This window comes from Rhinolophus sinicus, chromosome 6 (genome assembly GCF_057876585.1).
Source record: "Rhinolophus sinicus isolate RSI-liver-muscle chromosome 6, RSI-T2T, whole genome shotgun sequence".
Classification (NCBI taxonomy): Eukaryota; Metazoa; Chordata; class Mammalia; order Chiroptera; family Rhinolophidae; genus Rhinolophus; species Rhinolophus sinicus.
The window spans coordinates 1,904,514-1,928,593 of record NC_142506.1 but is presented as its reverse complement, the minus strand read 5'-3'; the positions used below and the strand labels follow the sequence as shown (position 1 = coordinate 1,928,593).

Sequence of the window (24,080 nt, the reverse complement as noted above, 5' to 3'; positions counted from 1 at the left end):
AACCAGCAGGGGAGGCGACAAGCTCTCCCACCTAACTGGGTTGTTGGGACCACAATAAAAGCTGCTATAGGAATCGAGATGATCACCCCCGGGGCCCCACACACTTAGCCACCTCCTAGTGACCTTTTCTCCTTCCATCCTCCCTGATGGGTGGCTGTGGGCCGGCAGGTACGTCTCCCTGCTCTGTGTCCCCAAACGCCAGCCCTGTATCACTAGGTCCCCCAACGCAGCTGAGCTAGAATGCCAGCTGGAGGGAGTGGCCGAACTCAGTTAGAGACCCCTGTGGAAGGCTCTGCATAGCACACAGCCCACCAGCCACAGCCAACAGAGGACTGTGGCCAACAGAGGACGGAAGGCCTCTACGCAAATAAACGGACGGCTTTAGGACTACAAAGCCAGAAGTACGGTAACAGCAAAACCTACTGCTTGCTTCCACTGTCAGGAAACAGAATAGCTTACCACCAAGTACGCGGAGACCCACACACTGTCAGACACTTCCCGAGAGCGACACACGCATCCCCTTCCCCAGCAGCTCCACTCGGGGGGCTCCAGGAGGTGGGGGCCCCACGCATCCGCAGCCACAAGGGCGTCCACCCTTGGACAAGGAGCTGATGAGCAGCACAGGCTTTTGAAGGCATCTTCCCTGACCAACTGCAGTGCCACTGCACCTCCTACAAGCGGGCCGAGCCGAGGACGTGCCACACCCGGGGCCGATGCGGAACCCAAGAAGAAATCAGATCTCTGGGCTGTGACAAGAGCATGTGGACGTATCGGGCGTCTAAGACGTGTCAACCTCCTCTTCACCAACAAGTCATCCATTGATTCATCCCTTCTGCAGACACAAAGTGAGCCTCTCCCAGGAGCCCAGCCGCGAGCGATGGACTTGGCCACAAGGGCACTGCACCGCGTCTGGGGACACTGGGGGCTGGGGGCCAGTCGGGGGCCAGTCGCCGCACGGTAACAACAGAAGCCGACAGACTGACTCACAGCAGTCAGCACTCGCACCGTCAGTGGTGCCAGTTTAACACGTCAGTGAACTGGCCAAGACCAACTGTCATGTGCCAACGCTCTGACTTGGCTGATTCTGGCTTAAAAACTTTTCTCCTAATGTCTGTGATGGCAGAGTTCGAACTTACTTCCCCCAGTTTTCAGTTGATTTTCAGCTGATTTTCTAATAACATCCGTTTTCAGCTGATTTTCAGTGGGAAATGTTTCTTTGGGGCATCAACCTTCCCGAAGAGAAACGGCAGACTTCTTATTGTTTGAGGACACAAATTGCAATGTCAGGTGGTTAGAGCAGTTTCTTCTAAAGCATTTCCCCACCGTCTAACATGATGACTACGTAGGTGATGGGGAAAGAGAGGCACTCCAACTACAAAGCGGGAAACAACTACCGACTGCCGTGTGACAAGTCACGTGCCCCATGGTGGTGGCGCAGGCGGGCCCAGCTGTGTGAGGTGGTCTGGCTCGGGTCTCTCCCAGGGCTCAGCCAGGGAAGGCTGCTGCCACGCTCGTCCACCTGAGGGACGAAGGACTCGGTCTCTCGCAGACTCGCAGACGGAGAGCCTCAGGTCCCCACTGCTGCTGGCTGAGGCCCCCCTCAATTTCTAGCCCCATGGGTCTCTCCAAGGTGGCAGCTTGACTATTCAAAGTGTATCAGCCAAGAGGGCAAAAGACAGCCTTCGGCCCAGATGAAGCTGTGCTTTTGTCACCTAGTGATGAAGTGACATCCTCTCACTGGGGACAGTCTGTTGGTTCAAAGAAAATTCTCAAGGAGAGGGGATCCCACAGGCCATGAAAACCAGGTGGTGGGAACACTGGGGACCGTCTCAGAGGCTGTGGCCACAGCAGGTCCCCATGGTCTCCGGGATGCCACTAATCCTCCGCCCTGACCCCTCTGTGTAACAGCCATTTTATTTATTAGAAATGAGAAATCTAAAAAACAGTGTTCTAAGCTGGACTATAAGAAACTAGAAAGAGAGTAAATTAAAATCCAAGTAGGCAGAAGAAAAACATGAACAGCATAAATTAATGAAAACAGGAAATGGACAAACAATAGAGAAATCAATGAAATAAAAAATGAGTCTTGGAAAAGATGGATAAAATTGATAAACGTTTACCCAGACTGATAAAGGAATAAAGAGACGATGCAAATGCCCGGTATCACCAAGATCCTACAGACAAAAAAAGCTACTAGAAATAACAAGCAAGTTTAGCAAGACTACTAGGTCAATAGATACAAATATTTTTATATTTCCGTATATAGTGATTTACAATCAGAAATTAAAGTTAAAACAGTATAATAGCATAACACAATTAAACACTTAGAGATAACTTAAAATCTGTGTGAGACCTGTATACTGAAAACCATAAAATATTCCTGGGAGAAATTAAAGACCTAAATGTACAGAGAAAACATACCATGCTTATCGACTGGAGGATTCAATACTGAAATGTCAATTCTCTCAAAATTAATCCATAGATGCAATGCAATCGCAGTAAAAATCTAGCAGGCTTTTTTGGTAGAAATTGATACACTAATTATAAGCTTTCTATGAAAATGCGAAGGACCTAAAATAGCCAAAACAAGTTTTAAAAAGTACAATGAAGTCAGAGACCCTACATTTCCTAATTTTAAGATGAAAAATAAAACTACAGTAATTTGGTGGCTGGTCAGCTCGGTTGGTTAGAGTTTGGTGCTGATAACACCAAGGTTGCCGGTTCGATTCCCACATGGGCCACTGTGAGCTGTGCCCTCCTTAAAAAAAAAATACTACGGTAATTAAGCCATCGCGGTATTGAGGACAGGATGACTAACTAGAACAGTCTAGAAACAGACTCACATATAGGTGGTCAGTTAATCATCAACAAAGGTGCCATGGTTTTCAGTGGGAAAGGATGGTCTTTTCACAAGTGGCATTGGAACAACTGGATTTCTCTATGCCACAGGGAGGGGGGACCTTCAACTCTTACTGTTCACAAAAATTCAAAATGTGTACAGACCGAAATGTGAGAGCTACAACTATAAAACACGTAGAAGAAAACATTAAGAGAAAATTATTATGACCCTGGGTCAGGCAAAGCTTTCTTAGTTAAAACAAAAAAAGAATAAAAGAAAAAAAATGACATGCTAGGTTTCACCTACATTTAAAACTTTTGATTTTAACATACCACTAAGATAATGAAAGAGAAATCACAGACTGGGGTAAAACACTTGCAAACATGTATCTGATAAAGGACTTTTCTCAAGAATATACAAAGAAATCTTGCAACAGTAAGAAAAACAACCTAATCAAAATATCAGCAAAAAATCTGAAACACACCTTCCCTGAGAAGATATCTGATGCCCAGAAAGCACATGACGAGATGCTAACACCAGCACAGGTGTCCCTTGGTACCCATGGGGAATGGTTCCAGGACCCTCACCCCCACCCACCCCCCGCCAGGTACCAAAATCCCAGGACGCTTTTCAAGTCCCTTAGTGGGCCCTCAGTGACATGGAGGGCCCACTGTATTCATTAGGGAAACGCAAGTGTGCTGAGGACGTGAAGACACGGGCTCACAAACTATTGGAGGAAATGAACAGCCTCTTGTTATAAAAGGAAACCTCACTCAGCACATGAGCCAGCAGCCCCACTGCCAGGCCTCTAGCTCAGGAGAAACAGAACTGTCCACACAAAGACCTGTGGGTGACCTGCTCCCAGCTTTATTTACAGCAGCTCCCAAGGCCCATCAGCGGAGCGACGGGTAAACAAAGGGGCGTGTCCATTCAGAGGACGACGAGGCAGCATTAAACCCGATGAAAGACTGGCTCCTGCAGTGCGCAGGCGGCTCCATCACCAAAGCGCTAGGCCAGCTCAGGGACCAGACCACATACGGGGATTCCACGGATGCAAACTCCCAGAAAGGCCACGGTGACGGGCAGATTAGTGATGGCTGCTGGGGGGGGTGGTGCGTAGACTGATGTGAGAGGCCACTAGGGAGGCTTCTGGGGCGATGAAAATGCACCTGGTCTCGACTGTGGACACACCTGTGGACATGTACCAAGCGGCTCAAACTGTCCACTGAGAGTGGGAAATGTGACTGTTTCAGCTTCAATAATTACTAATATACCAAATCCAACAGCGGACACTGCACCTCTGGGTTCGGCAGACAGCTTCTTAAAGAAACTCCAACTCAATCCGACAAAATTTTGATCACTATGTTGCCCTTTTGAGTGCAAAGACCAACCCTGAAAAATAAATTGGGCTATTGTCTGGACTCCACCGAAGCACAGCTAAGAACAATTTTCATTAAGTGCCATTCCATGAACCTACAAAAAACACCCTCCATTCAGGAGTCCTGCTCTCAGCCTGAACATGACCTGTGTAATGTTTAGGGTCAACAATAATTCCCTTCATCCCCGTCAGGTGAGGCGACCACAGCCACACCTATTTATTACAATGCTCCCATTTTGAGTCATTTCTGGAAGTTTACATGGAACAGACATCCCATAACTTTCAAAAGCTACCTTTAATCTGTAGCATATGTATTACACAGTAAAATACATAATATATGTTATCCCAGATTATGGAAAACCTATGCAAGTCGCAAGTAATACATTAAATACTCAAGACCAAACAATGAAATGTACTGTGCTGTATAGAAACTGAGACGCATAACCCCTGAAGTGTAAACCGCCATGGAGCTGTGGGAGTGCTGGGGTTTTAAGCCGTAATGCACGGAACCCATCACCAAATTTGGGAGTAACAGTGGCCCCGGAGCGCTGGCATACAGTGGGCACTCATGAACGTGAGAATAAACCCGCAGGATAAAGGCAGAGCTGAAAGGACGGGAGGGAGACCTGTACCTCCCCGACTCTCAGAAAAGGTCCTGATCGTCCTCAGGACAACTTTTAAAGGTGAAAAATAAAACACGTGGGATGGATTACAGAGGGAAAAGCATGTTTACACACAGCAACCTCAACACTGAGCGCGCTATGCGTGCTGCTTGACTAAAGTGTTACCTGACGAGATGCACAGCGGGTACAGTAAATATGCAATTAAAATAATCGCGGTACAAGCGGTATTTCTACACACGGCTACCACGGCAACGGGCGGTCAGTCTGTGCGCTGACAGCCCGGGGCCACTGCCCACTCACAACACTCCAGGTTGCAGACCCTTACACTTACCTAACTGAGCCGCACGGGGGGCTGAGTTAGGGCTCACGGAATAGTTGACTAAGATTGGAGAAAAACATGTTGACCACCAACAAAATAAGCAGGTTTTTAAAATATTTTACCAAGCACCCTGTGAAACTCTAGAATGAAACTAAGCTTTTAAATAGCTTGGCCCCTTCCCCAAGTCTCCGAGAAGTTGGCAAATTACAGGTTTTGAAACTCCTTTAGACAACAAACGAGACACTGACAAAATGCTCCAGGCCGGAGGCACCCGCAGTCTGGAAGGAACGGCAGCAGCTCTTTCGCACGACACCTGTGCTGCTGCCCTCGGTGTGACTGAATCCAGCATCTCTGGAAATGCCCATCAGTCGGCCACCTAAGGGCCACCGTAAACTCAGACATGGGTCAGCAGTGACCATGACAGGAAGAAGGTAACAGACCAGCAGGATTCGTGGCTTCCTACCGCCAGGCACTGCTCCAAGGGCTGGCCTCTGCCTGACAGGCTGGTCTGTGTTGACCCTCACCTTCCAGAGCAGGGACTGGAGCCACAGGCAAGGAGGGTCCCTGGCTCGCGCAGGATGTCACCACTGGTGGCCGCATCCAGGAGGGCTGGGGCAGGGCGATGGGTACCTCAGGAGATGGCACCGCCCAGTGGGAACTGACCCATGTCCACTGCACTCACCCAAACCCCTGATTCTGCATCAATACCCAAGGACCACCCCCGCCACTGCCCCAGTTTAAGACAGGAGGAGAAGCAGTCGGAGCAGGATGAAGGGAGAAAAGCCCAGGACGCACGTCCCCAGGGCGCCCGAGGACACTTGAGCCCATGTGACGGACACACCCTGCGTGCCGGGCTTGCTCAGAGCCGGGGCAGCCGCACTCACCGATCTGCAGCAGGATTGGGGTGACCAGGGCCGTCTCCATGGCGTAACAGAACTCACGGCCAAACATCACGGCCCCATGCATGACCCACAGGCGCACGGGGATCCGGTCGATGGAGCCCTCGCTGACAGTCTCGTCGCGCGGCTCCGGCTCCGAGCTCCCGGGCTTCTGCGGGTCCGGCAGGGGTACAGGCAGCTCCTGAACTTGCATAGATTCCGAGTCGGCATTCTGCGGAGCCATTCTCATCACCACCAAAAATATATGTGTGTGTATATATTTACTCTAACTATATAAATAATACTATCATATATCTTTAAGGATAAATTAAGACGTCTTCTCTCTCTGCTTCCGCTGCGTTCCGCGGCAAGTAATACTTATATTCCTCTTTGTACAAACAGGTGGCTCGCGACTTTTCACAGTCGCATGCGACTCGCAGCAAAACAGAACGATTTTTGGTTGGATTTTAAACATATGGCTTGCTGGTTTACTGTGAATTAGAGTTAAAAATCCATAATTGCCATTCAGTTAATACCAGTTTCATCATTATGACTGAAGAGGTGCTGAAGTTGTTTGTCTTGCTACAGAGAGGCGGGAGGCTGACACAAAAAGGAGGTCCACCGTTGCTCCCCATCGAGCGACTGGCTGGTCTGCAAAAGAGGAAAACCACCCTGCAGTCAGCGGGGCCTGAGGCTGCCACCCGCAGGCCCTGACCACGCAGTCCTCTGGGCACTCTGTGGGGAAACAAACAAAACTGCCCTGACCTCTGGAGAAAACCACCTTTCCTTACACGGAATTTCATCCTTGGGGGAGGACTGAGATGGGGACCACGGGGAAGCCGGATCAGAGGAAGCAGCTGGGCAGAGGAAGAGCTCGGAGCTGCATCTTCACAGGAACAGTCCCCACCCAGCTCAGGGGACCGGGGACCTGGGGTGTGGGAGCCCGGAGCAGGGAAGGCGTGAGGCCGTGGATGACACGTTGTGGACCAAGGTAGAGGGGCTGGGGGACGTGGAGACACTGAAAAACCAAAGGAGATGCTGCCTGGGGGCGGGGGGGCGGAGCCAGCGTGGGGGCGCTCGTCACCCGACTGGGGAGGTGGCGTGGGCTGGCTCGAGGGTGGTCCTTGGCCCTCTGGGTTACACAGCCTTCCGATACTCACGAAAGTTATAGCCCCACCCTGGAAAGACACGTGCACTTGTGCCAAGCTCCGATATCGGGTCTAGGGGCTCAGACGCCCAGACTGCACACAACATGCCCGGGCTTGGGGGCGGAATCTGTCCCCAGTCCTACGTATCCACCGTCCTGCACGAATACACCACAATAAAGCGTCAGCTGCCTGGGCTCTAACTACAATTGTCCCCTTGGACAGGTTTGAGGAAAATGAGGTCCATCTGTCCCGTGCCAGGCAAGACAGGGACCTTCCGGATGGGCTGCCAGACACGGGGCCCCGTTCAGTCTAAAGTGCATTAAAACAGGTGACCGCAAATGGTGTTTGCGTCCTAAGACCACTAAGGTGGGTCTTTACCAAAAATGTTCAACTGGTTTAAAAAGCAACTACTTCTAGGTAATAGTCACTGAACCCAAGCTGACCTTCTTCAGCCCCTTCTCCCCAGAAGGAACCAGACGGCCTTCGCTCAGCCCACGTGGGCAGCCCTGCAGGTGATGGCAGGACCCCAGCTTGGCTGCTGGGGGCAAAGCTAGAGCTGCTCTGCGCTCGGGGCCCCTGCTCCCCACCTGGGGTTCCTCTCTTGCACTGACACTTCCTTGGGAATCACAGGTCCAAGCAGCCCTACCTGTCTTTGGAAAATCCCCCCAATGTTCCCACCGGTCCCCACTACGGCCCTTACTTGGGGTTCCTCTCAAATGTCCCGTGTCCTTTACCATATAATTACTATCTCAGTTTAAACCAGTGTTTCCAAACAGTCACCCTCCTACAATCTTTTTAAAAAATGTTACTGTGAAACTATTTCTAACATATACTAAGTAATCAGCCCGAGTTAACGTCTCTGCTCCATCCCCACCCTTCAAGGTGATTCCTATCCTGGGACACAGTAACACCACCCCCCTTTCTGTCAAGCTCACACCAAAACTGGGTCAATGATTTGAAATACCTTTTGCCACCAGACAAGATGGATCATTTTTATGGGAAGAAAGTATATCCAGACAGGTTTTTAAAAGCCTAAGTTGGCTTTTGGCAGGAATGCTAGTAATTAGTTTTCTAAGGAATTCTAATGACTTAATTATAACCATGAGCCGCTGCAGTTCTGTCCCACTGCCCGACCCGCGGCTGTATCCATCTGAGGCTCAGGTCTGAAATAAAGCTGTCGTTTCGGCAGCAGCGAAGCACTAGGCAATAACATCCTGTAGCAAGTATGCTCGCGTTGTGCCAGGCAATGGTTCTCCTCCAGGGGCAGTTCTGTACCCCCGGGACACAGGGCAATGTCTGGAGACCTCTGTGGTTGTCACTCTCGGGTGGGGGTGTTACTGCACCCCGTGGGTGGAGGCCAGGGACAGTGCTCAGCGTCCTAAGTGCACGGGACGCCACCCAGCAGAGGAAGACCCAGCCCAAAGGTCACTGTGCCGAAATTGGGAAGCTGTTCTAGGTTACTATTAACGAGAAAGAAGCTTTCTTTAAAAATGCTGAAACCCTCAACTATTACACTTTGAATCAACTAGACCAGACGTTGCAAACTCAACTTCACTAGCACTTGGTTCTACTAACTCAGTCTTTGCTCAAAGCAGAATAGGAAAGCGCAGGGGAGCTCAAGCCACTTGCTGCCCGAGAACGAGGAGGTGGTCTCCAAGGCCTGGTTTATAAGAGGACAAGGGGTCCACATAGTGGCATTTTGGGTGGCTTATTTCCAAAGAGTGAGAAGCGCTGAGAAGGCCCCCAAAGCAGCATGGCCGCCCGCGTCACTCAGACTCGGGCTCGGTTCCACCCAGTGGCAGGTCTGAGTCGTCAGCCCGAGCCGTGAGCAGGACATCACTCTCTTTCCTGGAAAAGCCAAGGAGAGTACAGAATTGGACACGTAGGGAGGGAAGCCACATGTTGACAAAACCATCAGACCCCCTGCAAAACAGACAGCGATGCCTCCGTGTTTGGGGTTCCCTATCAAATGTCTGAAAATGCTCCAAGATTGGCTGTCAAACACAAGGTGGAGAGGAAGAAGACGAGCAGTGGACTTCTCGAGGACCAGAAGTCTCCGATCATGTTGCCTCCCGCACGGTTGGGGGGGAGGAGCAGCTACCGAGCAGGTGGTCAAAGCCACCTAACCGGTGAGCAGGGTCTGCTTCATACGGAGAGTCCTCCCAGGTCAGCTGATGGCCCAGGAAGCTGCGTCCAGACACACACAGCTCCCACACACACGGTCCTCTCAGAGAGGCGTCTGCCAGGGGCTGCGACAGGGCTGCGGTGTGCTGGAGACTCAGTGTGAGGGCTCATTCGTGTGCTGACGCTGTTTCTGGGTGGCAGAGAGCAGGACTCACCCTTGAGGGCAGGAGGCCTGCTATCCATCACTAAGTTCTTCAATCTCTCCTCCCTGCCCGTTACCTCTCCCACCTTCACGGCAACCACACTTAGTCCCAGAAGACGCTTCTCAAGGCCGAACCCTCCCTGTTGGACCGACTCCCCCTTGTCAAAGGCTCTCACAGCCCCTGTCCTCGGATGACACAGCCCTGCCCAGCCAGGGGGAAGCTCCGTGGGAGACCCCATCCCCCAGCCACCTTCTGTTCTCACACCCCCACTGAGCCTGGCCACATGGCAGGAGCCCAGGAAGGTGAATGAATGAATGAACGAATGAATGCTGACACCAGGGTCGGGCCTGCCCCAGTTGTCATGAAATGGCGTGAGTGGAGTGTGGGGTTTACCTGTTAGTCAAGAAGTCTAGGCATTAACACAGCTGGCTCCCTCCGTCAAGCAGTGCAAAGGCAGTGGCACAGTGGGCAGGTTTTACACGGGGACTCCACTGTCATCTATATTGATGGAAACGACAGGTGACATTAGCATCTCCGCTCACGCTGGCTTTACGCGGCAGTGAGTGGGTTCAAAGTTTACCACTTATTCCTATAGTACTCGCAAGCTAGGGTGGGGACACTACACAAGGTAGCAGATTTCCAAGAGCAAGCTGAGCTGTTTGAAAGCGCTGAGGCAACTTTCCGAACAGTACTTTTAAATAAGGCAACTGATTAGCAAACATGGGGTTTCCTGACAGATAGGCGGGCACCTAGCACATCACACACCCCTGCTCGCCAGCAGGCACTGTCTGGCAAAGCCACTGTGACGACACGCTCCTTTCCTGCAAAGCCCTGGGGATTTCATACACATTTTAGGGGTGCCACAAAACCATTAAAAAACCTAGTTTAAGCATCAGACACTTAGAAATAAGGTCACAGCAGCGTAGAGGAGTATGGGTGCTGGGAAGAAGAGAGAGGGCCACCGTCATCTGGCCCAGGCACTGGCCATCCTGAAAGGAGGGCTGGAGCACTAAGGGTCAGTGCCAGGAGAGCCAGCGCAGACATTGCTGTTAGAAAGCCACAGCCGGACGCTAGGTCCTGGGTCCATATCCCAGGGGAAACGGACCAGCAGTTCTGACGTTTGAGAACAGAAGTGCGGTCCATACAGATGCTGGTTGGGCCATGCACACGGGCTGCAGGACGTCCACGCTGGCCCTTCAGTCCCAGCAAAACTCTAGGGGATACGTTTCAGACCCTCGTGTGCGGTGTGAGGCCAGGAGCCACTGGCCTCTTTTCCCCTTGGCCAGCCGCTCTCAGTGTGATTTCTTTATAAGTCCATCCCCAGCACTTTGAGATTCTCCACCATCATAGATCAAACTTCCATCTGTCCTTGGGTCTGTTTCCCAATTTCCTGTTGTTCCGCCAGTGCTGTCAGCCCAGGTCCCACACCTACCGCCGGGAGGAAAAAGGCGGTCAGTGTGCTGGCGTCTCCGTCCAGCAGCTCCTCCCATTGCTCCCTTTCCCAGCCCTTCCGACCTCTTGCGTGTTCATTTGTAAGAACTTCATGAGCATATAAACGTTAAGAGCTTGACTAGCTCCGGGTTGGGGGGTGAAAAGCTTTGTTGGTCTTTTTGCTGAGATTCCACTGACTTTATAAATCAGCTGAGCGGGAACTGCCATGGGCTGTGGGCTGTGGGGTCACCCTGTCCTGGGGGGCCGTCTCTCCATGTGTCGGACCCCACCCTGCGCCCTCCCGGTGGCCGTCAAAGTCCTTGTACAGGTTTTGCTCATTTCTTAAGCTTCTCCCGAATTATTTTATCTTTTCGGGCGCCACTGTGGATGAGACGATCTCTTCTTCCCTTGTATCTTCCATCATTAAGGTTAGTAAGTGTTTACTTACTCAGACATCATTTACATGCAGTGAGAACATGGCATTCAATCAGTTTTCACAAATGTATATTAAGACAGCATTTCTAATACCCTGTTAAGTCCTCACGTGTCCCTTCCCACCCAGTTAAGGCTACTGATCTTTCTAATTTAATTTGATGACCTAACTCCTAATTGTCTGAGAAGGGACACAGGACTATAATCCATGTAACACCAAGTCTACTGCCCATCACCAAGTACGACCAGTCCCTCATCTAGCTTCATGGAGGACTATGTTCCATGCCCACAGGTACACAGTTTGGAACTTGACCCTTCACCTCGTCAGAGACTGATCTTGGGGTCCCTCTCAGTCTGAATTTAAACTAAACCACAGTATTTGTTCAGAGATGCACGACAACCCATGGCTGCACCTTTCCTGGGCACAAAGACTCTGAAAAAGAGTTTGAAATCCTTCCCTTTATAGCCCACCCCCCACTTTCTCTAGTTCTAGGTCCCCTTCCCATTTGGGAAGAGAAGGGAGAAGGAGGGGCAGAGGCCGCGGGGCTGCTCTCCCATTAGCCAAGGGCCTGGGTGCAGGCGGCCATGTCATCACATTTAGAGGAACAATCAGACACCATAAAACCAAGTTTACTGCCCATAAAACGATATCCAGGAAGTAATCGTCTTATAGCAAATTGTTTTCTGTAAGGAAATCATGTTATATAAAAGCTAGAGCATTAACCGTAATATCTGAAAACATTAAAATGTTTTCTTCTAAAGTGCCAGATTTAAAATACCCGAGCTCAAGTACAACCACACACTGAAGCAACTTAAGAAAGATCAGACGGCTTCTCCCGGAAGCTCAGGCCATGTTGTATTCCCAAGAGTCTCCTCTGGAGCTGGTGTTGAAAAGAGTGCAGAGGTTGGAGTTGCGACCTATTCCAGTATCTTCTGGTCAAAAGACCAGGGAAACTTTTAGGACAGGCTTCCGCAGGGCAGGGTCTTCCCTCTGCAGCCTGCCCCAGCGACTGACAAGTGACAACTCAGTGACAACAATTTGCTTACGATTTGCAGATGCTCTTAGACAAGTGAAACGACAATTGTTCCAATCAACAACTTCCTCTATTGTCCTGTTTCTAATTTCAGGGTAACGGATGCCAAAACACGTGACTTCCTACAATTCGCTATGTGGAAAAGCAGGCTGTAAATGGAATGTCATCAAAAAGGTGACTGCAGAGTCCTGTGCGTCATGCGCCCCAAGCTTCAGGGCAAATCTGAGATTCTACCCGAGTCACAATATTCGATGATAATCCGATGACAACACTTAGCGATCAGTGCCTCCTGGAAGGTGGTTAGCGGCATTCTGACATACGAAAGGTCTGCGCCTTTCACCCCCCGCCGCGTGTATGCCCACATGCACGCCAGCGGGGTCCGGGCACCGCCAATGTGTGGGAAATGCTTACCGGTGACTGGTCTGTGGCAATGGAGGCTTATTTTATTTTGCACCCCGACCATTTCAAGCAGGCACCCCCACCCTCGAAAACTCCACTACAACTACTAACATTTTTCTAAAACATCATCAACTGTTAGCTGCTAATACTCACTGCTAAACCTCTAACATTTACTAGCACAGACCTCTCCATTACCAGCGACCTGCTGCTCTCACGTGACCGTGGCAGATGACACAGAAGCCAGGACGCCAGGTAATACACAAGGTCAGCCTCTGGACCAAGACTGTAAAAAGGCGGAACAGAGAATCAAGCAAGTTCAAAGTACCTTTGATAAGAATGAAAACAGCATTCAGGCAAATCTGTTTACAAGGTTATTTCCTGAAAGCAAGTCAGACATCCCTCTGCTGACCCACCTAAAATCATGTGTCAAGACAATGACAGGACGAGCCACACACGGGGAGAAATATGTGAAAAAGACACACCTGATAAAGGACTGTTATCCAAAACAGAATGTAAACAAACAGTAAGAAAATAAACAGCTCAATTTAAAAATGGGCAAAAACTTGGACACCTCACCGAAGATAAACAGATGGTACATAGCATATGAAATGATGTGAAGGGAAATACAAATTACAACAAGAGCCACGACACACCTGTTAGAACGGCTAAAATCTGAACACCGACACCACCAAGTGCTGGCGAGGACGTGGAGCCACAGGGACCCCCATTCACTGCTGGTGGGAATGCAAATGGTGCAGCCACCTTGCAAAGCAGCTTGGCAGTTCCTTACAAAACTAAACGTGGTCTCACCATACGATCAGCAGTCGTGCTCCTTGGTATTTACCCAAAGGAATGAAAACGTATGGTCACACAAAACCTGCACATGGACGCTTAAGCAGCTTTACTCATAACTGAGAAAACTTGAAGCCGTCAAGATGTCCTTCAGGAGGTGAATGGATAAACTGGTCCATCCGTCCACACACTGGAATAGTATTCAGCACTAAGATGCGCTGTCAGGCCATGAAACGACAGACGTGGAGGAACCTGAAATGCACCTGACTGAGTGCAAGAAGCCCACGTGAAAAGGCCACACAGTATATAATTCCAACGGGACCCATTCCGGAAGAGGCAACACTACGGACACAGTAACGAGATCGGTCATTGCCAGGAGGGTCTGCGGGGAGAGAGATAAACAGCTGGAGCCCAGAGGGTTTCCAGGGCAGTGAAAATCCTCTGGCATGAAATTATAATGGTGGGTACACGTCATCTACATGTGTCCAAACCCACAGAATGTCCACCACCAAGAGTGAACCCTAATGTAGACCATGGACTTGGGGTGGTTACGCTGTGTCGGTGCAGATCATCGATTGTAGCTCATGTATCACTCCGGTGGGGCATGTTGACAATGGGGTAGGCACTTTGGGGGTGGGGGCGCATATGGGAACTCTCTGTAGCTTCTCAATTTTGCTGGGAACCTAAAGTTATTCTAAAACTTAAAGTTTATTAATTTAAAACAAGTTGTGTTCTTATTAAAAAAAAATAAAACATGATTAAAAACATCCGACAAAAGCAATTAAGAGGCTGTCACACTTGAATGTTACGTACGTCTTACACCTGAAATTACCGAGGCGTGAATCCACCTGCCTGCAGGTGTTGTGTGTGTCACCTGCAGAAACCCAGGCTGGTTTCCTCCAATCACTCAATGTGCTTCTAGCCTAGGACATGTGAGCTAAGGAAATACAAAGTTAACAACATAAATGTAATTAGGTCCGTGGCTTTGTGATATCTCCAAAAGGCACAGCTCCTCAACATCCGTGTGGGTTAGTGTGTGCTGTGGTGTGAGGGTCCCCAAGTTCATGTTGAATCTTACCCCCCAATGTGATGGTATCAGGAGCTGGGGCCCTTGGGGTGATTAGGCCATGTGGGGGGGGGGGGCCCTCGTGAATGGGATCAGTGCCCTTATGAAAGAGACCCCAGAGCTTTCTGGCTCCTTCTGCCATGTGAGGACACAGCAAGGAGACATCTAGGAACTAGGAAGCGGGCCTCCCAAGATTGAAAACTGGTGAATCTGCCGGCCCCTTGATCTCGGACTTGCTAATCTCCAGAAGTGTGAGAAGTAATGCCTCCTGTTTGTAAGTCGGTGGCTTTCTGCTACGGCAGCCAAATGGACTGGGTGTGAACCAGTCTGAAGCAGGACAGCCACGGGAACGTTTAAAAGCGCATGTTCCTGGGCTCCAAGCTGGCCCACGAGCCAGAGCCGTGGGAGGGGCCGGCAGGCTGCCCTACCACTCACTCCCACTCACTGCAGACGCACGTGCTGGTTCCACGTCTGAGTCCCGACTGCAAGGGTTCCCCTGGGTGCCTGTTAACCTGTGGCCCTTTTTCCTCAAGTGTCCCCGTCTGGCCAGGATGCCGCTGCTCTAGACAAAAGGACCCAGAGCTCAACGCTAACTCAGGTCTTTAATAACCCAGCCTTTGTGTGTTTGCGTCACAAGACACGGTCAAGGACACTTCAGAAAGCAAACAGCATCTGTCAGATCGCTGTCCTCCTGATTTGCACTCCTTCTGATCAGTTTGCTGCGAACTTGGTGTCGGGGGGGTGGGGGAGGGACGTGCCTGTGATTGTGTGTACGCGTGTAAGAGAGCACGTGTGTATCAACTACTCCGAGCATTAACATACTGGGTCAGGAGACGTGGAAAGGGGCCCAGGGGTGAGGGGATGAAACATTGCTCTGCTGTGACGAGTCAGCCTAATTAAAGCATTTCCCCCTGGACTCCTAGCAGGGTAACAAGCAGGAGCGGCTCCTTCTCCTGACTTCTCTCCTGTTCACGACACAGCCCAGGCCTGCGCCCTGGCCCTCCCCCATGGAAAGACCTCTGGTGGGGTGGGGAGTCTCCTCCTTGGCCCTCCTACACTGGGCCTCATCCAGAGCCAGGCTGCGGCTCCCGTAGGAGGCCCTGGTCACAGCACTCACAGCAGGGCACCCCACACCCACCGTGCGACTCAGCCCCTCACGTACATGCGTCTGCTCCCGTCCTCGTTGCTCCCCCATCCACCAGAGAAACTCAGAGCCAGCTTCTCAAGACCTGGGAGCCTGGAGTTCTCCAAGGTGACCCGGGCTCTGTACTTTCTTTCAGGCCCCATCACCCAACACCAGTGCGTCTGCCTTTTTCTCACCCTGGCAAAGGGAGAAGGTGCCCACAGAAGGCACACAGCAGCTGCCCGTCCTGTCCACTCCACTCGCTGACCACGCGCCGAGGGCGGGAGGTGTTTGGACCACCAGGCATGTCCAGCACGTAGCCAGTGCAGGCGCCCAGATGGCTTTAAACAAACGACTGAATGACGGTGAAACAGGACCGCGCTAACCCATAATCACTGCATTCAAAACGGAAAGCCAGCTTTTAGAGCTCCCTCCCGTTGCGAGAGGAGCAAGGTGATCACAGAGCTCAAAGAAGATCCCTTTTCCTTCTTCTGAGGAGGCAGAAACCAGAGTGTCAATACTAGTGAACAGTGGAGATGATGTTACTCTACTTAAGAACTACTTTTAAAGTCACCACACCCTCCAGCAGCTCACAATTTCATACCCATGTGGGATTTTTCAGGAATTACTACATTTTAATAGAAACTGAGCCTGAAGTCCAGTGGCTCTCAGGGTATGACCTGGGCTCCTGCGGCACGAAACACCGCCCAGCCAGGCTTCCAGGTGCTTTGCTCCAAACCATCACCTGCCTGCCTGCCTGTGGGGTCTCGCTGCCTGGGCCCTGACACCAGCACAGTCCAGTGAACTTGTCCTGGCAGCTGGGAGACCTTGGAGGGGTCGGTTTTCTCTGCGGAGATCCCAAAGGCCTCCCGCCAGCCCGGGGCTTCCTGTCCCCTCACCCCACAGCAGGGGAGGACCACCTCCGGTTCCCACTGCCCCTCCAGAGGCCACCGTGGCTGTACTTGTCCTCCCCGGCCCTGCAAGACCATGACCCCCAGGGCAGGCAGAGAGCATGATGGGATGCACCTAGAAGGTCGGGTGAAGTCATCTCCAGTGCTGCACTCACTCAGCTGGAGGCCCCGCAAAGGGTCCACCTGGCAGGACAAACCCAGGCGCCCACTCGGGCTGTGCCCAGCACACTGCACTAGCCGTGCACCCCGGGCAGGAGACGCATCGGGGAGCACAGCCCCCAGAGCAGTACCGAGAGGCGTCCAGGACACCGCCCTTCCAGTTGCTGAGGCAACCGGCCAAGTACAAGATGCAGGCTGCCCACGCACAGGGCCTAGTCTGCCTTGGCCAGCGCACCCAGTTCCAGAAGCCACCTTTCTATCTGCAAAGGAAACACCCGAATTGCCAACACAGGCACGGGACCGACCCAGGAATCCCTTGGGCCATCAGGACAGGGCTCGGCTGCAGGTTCCCACGCTGGCAGACCTGCGCAGCCGCTGAGAACATCTCGTAGAACGGTAACATACAGCGAGACAGTGGGGTGAATTACATGGGAGCAGACAGCCAGACCACTCCCGAAGGAGCCGGGGAAGGCCCGGCGCCCCTGCACCAGACAGCACCACCTGGGCTGTGTGTGAGCCCCAGCACTCTTCCTACCCCTCCCGCACAGACACCAACACCGACGGACAGTTTCGCATGCCACACCAACACCTGCCCTCCTCCCCGGGGCCGCGGCCACTCTGCACCGTCCAAAAAGCACGATGCCAGACCAAAATAAGTAGAGTGGTGTATTGAGGCCAAATCGGCAAACTGGTGACAGCTGGTACAACAGTAAATATTTTTAACACTGGATCGTACAAAGTACTTCCTAAAATGTGGGGGGCAAGGCATTTGGACTGAAGTCACGCTCCTTTTTAAACAGAGTCCTTCATCTTCTCCTAAAAGTTACCAAAATAGGAAGGAGAACAGCAGAGAACCAACACTCAGAAAGCACCTAACAGGAGCTCATTTAGGAGGAAATGACGCTGAAACAGGACAAACTGCCCCCGAAGGAAATATCCTCTGCTACCTGCATTCTGTTCAAACACAGAAAAACTTGCTCACTTCACTTTTTACCTCTGACCTTTGTGTGGTTTTCCTTGATTCGCATAATCAGCTGAGCAGGAAGGCGGTTTTGTTTTTTAATTAAAAAGCAATGAGGCTTATTTTTTTCCTCCCCTCCTTCTAAATGTTCCAGCGCTGATTGCTAGCTGAAGCCACTCGAGGCCGAACGAAGCTGGGGCTGCCATGGAAACCAGAAGAACGCAAGTACACTGCGCAGCTCCTGAACGCCGGCCGCCAGGGAAACTAGGCTTCAGGATAGACCTGGAAAGCCAAAGGAGCGACCACTGCCAACGTTCCAGGCTAAACTAGCGCTTCTCGGAACGTCTAATTACTCCATCTAGGCGCAAGGCCAGGTACCAATACACGCAGTCTGTCACCCATGATGTGGGGGAGAAAGAGGGAGGTCAGGTCGTAAGCTGCCTAAAGATACTCGTCACAACCAAATCGCACTAAAAAATAAAAATTCCTCATGCTGCGCTACTTAAATACAATCAAGAAAGACAGGGGAAGGCTTAAGGAATGCCACTCAAGACTGCCAAGACGCAATGACACCTTTCGATGTATTTACGTGTAAAATCAAAGCGAAACACGTTCCAGATTCTGAATTTATCCTAAGGCAAAAAGGATCCAGTGCAAAAGGAAAACGGGAAACTACTGCCTAACGATATGGAATTGTCCAAATTATGGTCACGTGTCAGGTAAACAAAACACCGATGTTTTTAAAGAGGGGAAACATGAAATATATTTGAGAAATGACAAAATAAAAACTGTTTTTAAAAAAATTTTGGTGAGGGGCAGCCTGTTAGCCCAGTTGGTTAGAGGGCGGTGCTCTTAACAACAAGGTTGCTGGTTTGATCCCCACATGGGCCACTGTGAGCTGCGCCCTCCACAACTAGATTGAAACAACTACTTGACTTGGAGATGATGGGTCCTGGACAAACACACTTAAAATAAAGTTTAAAAAAAAAATGTGTTTTTTTTTGGTGAACGAAGAGAACTTACATGTGGCTTTGGCCTGGGGTTAAATTTATTCTTACTTTCTAAGACCACAAAAACAACAACAAAAGCCAGTGTCCATTCACCTCCTCACACACCTGAAGCTCAGGTGGCAGGTCAGCCATGCAGAGGTGGGATGTGTCACACGTGCAGCGTGGCCTCGCTGAGCACAAAAACGGGGTCTCAGGCCCCAGGGCAGCGGCCGGTGAAGTCTGTGCGTGCTTCCGAGGCCCCTCCTGTCCCAGGGACCCCTTCCGTCACTCACAGGAAGCTTCACCACAAGGAAACAGCGGTCCCAGGACAGTCCCCATGGAGGAGCCGTGGTCCTCCTCAGGCCCCCATTCCTGTCAACTCAGGCAAGTGGCTGGGAGCAGGAGAGGACAACTCTTCCAGAAGCGTGTGGGGAGCTGTGAGACTATAAACCCACAGAATCTCTCCTCCACCTCTACAGAGAGGAGTAAGCCCTTAACCGGGAGGTCCCTGATTTTCTGTGAACACACGGAGTTTGGCACTGAAGTAACTTCCATGTTCAATACAAGGATTATTATCGTTCCATGGACTGAACTGTAACAGTCCTTGCGCTGCCAAAAATTACTTCTTAAAAACGGGGATCCTTTCAACATGTATCAAAGGCCTGAAAATGTGCATTCCCTGTTAAAAAAGGGTTCCCAGGCCCAACTCCATCGTGTGTGGAGGCTTCCCCTCTCGGACATCAGCAGGGCAGCCAAGAATTCAACTCAATTCTGACACATCCATCCCGGAGACAGAATCAGGTTCCAGAGGTAAAAGGCCCAGCCACAAGGCCACTCTCCACTTCAGAGGCCACCTGCAAGCCCAGGTTCCTACATGTGCCTCTGACCCACTGGCTGTGGATCAGAGAGGTTCTTAGGACCCCCTCCTCGGGCTCAAGTCATTTGCTAGAACAGCTCACAGAATTCAGGAAAAGCCATTTACTCAGTAGATTACTGATTCATTACGAAGGATATTAAAGGATACAAATCAGCAGCCAGATGGAGAGATACACAGGGCAGGTCCCTAACAAAGGAGCCTCTGTCCTCCACGAGCTTGGGGACCCACACGGTGGCACAGGGACATGGAAGCGGTCTGGTTCCAAGGACCAAGGAGCTGCCCTCCTGGGTTGTCATGGAGGCTGGTCAGGACCAAGTCGTTGGCCATTAGCAAATGAACTTCTCCAGCCCCTCTCCCCTCGCTGGAGCTTGGGGGAGAGGAGGACTAAACTTCCAACCCTCCAACCACATGGGTGGTTCCCCTGGCAACCAGCCCCCACCCTTGGGTGCTTTCCAAACATCACCTCATTAGCGTAACAAAAGACACCTTCATCACTCGCTACACTTAGGACATTCCAAGGGTTGGGGGGGGGGGCAGGAACTGCGGATGAGACCAAACATAACGCACGTGGCACCTTTCATCCTGCAGTTCCACTCTCTGGAACCTTCTGGAAGAAAACAGACGCAGGGATGCTCTGTATCAGTGAGGTGACGTCTGGAAAGTACCACTAGGGACCTGGAGCATCCTAAGGACATCTGTTAAATAAAGTGCGGCAGCTCCACACGTGAAGCCATGCAGTGTGGACGTGGAAATATATCTGGTATTAAGTGCAAAAGGCAGGTTATAAATCAGGCACACGTTATGATATTAAGTTTTGCGTTGATTTTTAAATATGCATAAAGAGAAAATGGTGTTATCACTGAGTGATCTGTAATTATATTTTCTGCTTCTATATGATCTAACATTTGTTTTTAGTTAAACAGTAAATTACCTTTAAAAATAGATTTTCAGGTGACCCAAACATCACATAAGTCTTGGTATGTGGTATGACACTCAGGAGTGTTTTTCAATAAGGAGGTTGAATCTCATTAGCCTAGACAGTGCCAACAGAGGCTTTCCAAGCCAGGCAGCCCCTGAGAGGGGTGAATGCGGGGTGGGGGTGGAGATGGCAGGTCTGAAAGCCACCTGTGCATTCACTGGGCTACTGGCAGATCCACTTAGTTGGGACAGACACGAAGCTGGTAACCGAGAACCATCAAAGCCTTCCCCAATCCGACCTCAGCATTCAAGGGTCAGTGACGGCTCTACACCCCTCCCGACCCCTTTTCGCCCTGCACCCCACGCACCCCCACTGTGTGGGGCTTCACTGGGCGTCTCCTCCAGCTCCATGGCAGTGAAGGAGTTTCCATTCACCGGTGCCTCCCGCCCCTCCTGTAGCTCAGATTTCGCTCTGCTTTATTTAGCCTTCTCCCCACTGAACTGAAGCCAAACGGCCGCCCTCGGCTGCCCCGCCACTCGCTCTGTCCACCCCGCACTCTTCCACAGTGCTGGACACACAGGGGTAACTCACGCTCGGCCTCAACTGCCAGGCACAGAGCCCATCCAGGAGGAAGAGGAGCAACCACACTCTTCCTCCGGGCCCAGGGACAAGACAGACAGACGGCCTGCACCAAGGTCAGCACCGTGTGGCGTTAAGTTGCCCCACTCGGCCGGGGGCCTGGACTCCCAACGCCAAAAGCCTCACTTGGGTTTCTCAGCTGAAAACACCAACAGGCGCCTTTCCAACTCATTAATCCATGGGTGCTGATGCCCCAGGCGTAAGCACTGGCCTCCAGGATCAGATTCCCGGCTGTGAGCCAGCAGAAGCATGCTGCTTCCAGCCAGCGCTGAGAACACAGCACCAACCAGGGAAAATGAGCCCGAGCCAGGGAAGGAGCCAGAATTCCCCGGCACCTGTAATCCACGTGAGCTCCAGAAGGGTCAGACAGTTCCAACATGTCAGAAGAGCACACGCCGCTCTCTACCAAACGACCCCCCACACCAGCCCGTGCGATCCACACACAGCCAGCCCCGTGGCCACATCTCTCTCCTCGCACCATTCCAGGAGCCAGCAAGCTGCCTCCAGCAGCTCACCTGGGGCCAACCACCGGTGCAAGTCAATGGCTGGATGTGGACGTGAGCAGGAAGCCGCAGGTAAGACCACAAACACTCAGAATGACCACTGACTTCCCCCCAAGAGTGACACCTTGCCATTAAGCTGGACAAAAGTTCACGAGGCGAAGCACAAGTGTTTAAAACCTAGGAAAGTAATTAAAGCCACGCTACCCTGGCCCAAACACACACAGACACAGTGACCTGCAAACACGTGACATGCCAGTGTGACCCGAACGTGCTATTACAGACAACCCAGGTGCTAAAACGAATGGCATTAAAATGGGTTAGATTTTACTTCCACTGGAAACAAATGGCAATTGACTTGGAAGTCACTGCACTTTCTATCCAAGCATCAGCCATACTCCGTCCCTGCACACACCTTGGCATCTCAGGTGGGCACGCACGGGGCCTCACGTTCCCACAGTCCTGATACCAGACAGCACGTGCTTTCAATGTCTGGGCAACTGTCACAAAACATATGAACACACAGTGCCAACCAGTTATGAGGAGTTTTCAGATGCTTGAAAACAAAGGGAAGGGGTGGCCGGTTAGCTCAGTTGGTTAAGAGCGTGGTGCTGGTAGCACCAAGGTTGCCGGTTTGATCCCCGCATGGGCCACTGTGAGCTGTGCCCTCCTTAAAAAAACAAACAAACAAACAAAAACCAACAAAACACCAAAGGCAAAGGGAACAGAGTTTCCATTTGGGGAGCTAAAAAGGTTCTAGAGATAATGGTGATAATTACACAATAGTGTGAACGTGTTTAATGCCACTGCATTGTGCCCTCAGAAATGGTTAAAATGGGAAATTTTATGTTAGGTTTATTTCACCATGATAAAAAGTAAATAAATGTAACATGAGGGACATATCTAGAAAATGACCTGGAAAGTCATGTTAGCAAACAAGTGGGGTTTTTCGCCTCAGGAACCCAGTACATCTCCGAAACGATTCGGCCAATCACCAAGGGACAGCAGGAAGACACGGCACACACTGCCTCCTGGCCCCACCGTGACCACCGGCGGCTCAGAGCACTGACCACACGCCCAGCTCAGAGCATTCGTCAGGAGGGAGACAGGCAGGCAGGCAGAGAGAGCAGAGCAACAGCGAAGTCAGCAGAACAGAGTCAGGTGACCCAGGAGGAAGTGCGGGGCCCCTGACTAAGGTCTCAACAGAACACAAACACGACTCCACAGGCACCCAGAACTGGGTGCGGGCGCTGCTGGCTGCTGGGTGCCGGTGCTCAGGCAGGGGCCACTCTGACCTGTTTGATCAGGGTCCGAGAACACTGACCACCCCCAGGGCAGCCCTCCTCGTCCTCTCGGCCGCCCTCCCCACCCCAGGACATGCCCAGGACTCCCTCCGCCTTGGTCAAGTTGAACGTGCTTCCAGACCTCCCTCTCTGGGCCTCCCCGCGCCTGTCCCTGGAGACGTCGTGCAGGGCTCTGACTTTGCTGGCACCGGTGCCCACACCTGCCGGCCTCACCATTTGCTAAGTACTAATGAACATGGGAGCACTTCCGGCCAGGCCACTAGCTCTGCCCGCAGCCCACCCCACCCGATACGATCTGCAAGGGGGCTGCCAGCTAGAGGGAACGGGTTCTGGAGAAGATCCAGGAAGTAGCTCCTCTTTCTGAAAAGTAACGCTCTCAGGAACGGTTTTTACTTTTTTTTTTAAAGGAGTAAGTTCACTGTCAGTGTTGCTCTCCTTTAGACCCGAAATCTCCTAACCACACACAGACGACATCCCCGACCTACCCCACTTTCTTGTTGTTAGTCACACTCCGTTTCCTTCCATAGTGAGGCCAGTTTTCCCTCAGGAAAGAGGCAGCTCCAGTTTTAAAGGGAGATTCATAAAAAGGTAGGGCTCCCAGGACAGAAGTCCACGTTCCTGAAAAGGCTGCCAATCATAAAATGAGTAATACCCGAAAGTCTCGTACAGACCAGCTCAGTGGCCAGCTCTCCCCTCCCCCAGCTCACGCCCAACAATAGCCAGTAACAAACAAATACCACGGGGATAAAGGCCTCTTTACCAGAACAGCAGAAACAAGTCCACCTGTTAACAAAAACTAACTGCTGAGCTAAAGGCTGCAAGTTCACACACAATCTGCCTGTTGTAAGCAGCGCCTCAGTTTATCAAGGCAACAATAACTCTTTTTCAAAGATTGACAAAGTTCTCCACAAATACTTGCCCTCCAGCATTTTTAAGATACTTTGCAGGATAAATATTAGCTCGGGACTTGCCTACGGGAGAAGTGAAAGCTGCCAAAGAAGCAGTTTCCAGAAAAAGAGAGAACAGCGCCAC

The 24,080-nt window shown here is 51.3% G+C and overlaps 1 protein-coding gene across 6 annotated transcripts in view; it reads right to left on the bottom strand.

The window, feature by feature from the left end:
- Positions 1-24,080, bottom strand: part of SLC45A4 (solute carrier family 45 member 4) — a 69,230-nt gene that overhangs the window by 23,501 nt on the left and 21,649 nt on the right. For 2 of the 6 annotated variants that reach the window (XM_074317023.2, XM_074317025.2), the window contains exons 2-3: positions 9,906-10,010; positions 6,044-6,688 (exon numbers count right to left, since the gene is read on the bottom strand). In XM_074317023.2, the coding sequence (XP_074173124.2) occupies positions 6,044-6,287 (244 nt within the window). In that variant the 5' untranslated portion in view covers positions 6,288-6,688; positions 9,906-10,010. Of the gene's footprint in view, positions 1-6,043; positions 6,689-9,905; positions 10,011-23,533; positions 23,687-24,080 lie in introns of those variants that run through there. The other 4 variants (XM_074317026.2, XM_074317028.2, XM_074317024.2 and 1 more) reach the window with 3 other exon arrangements.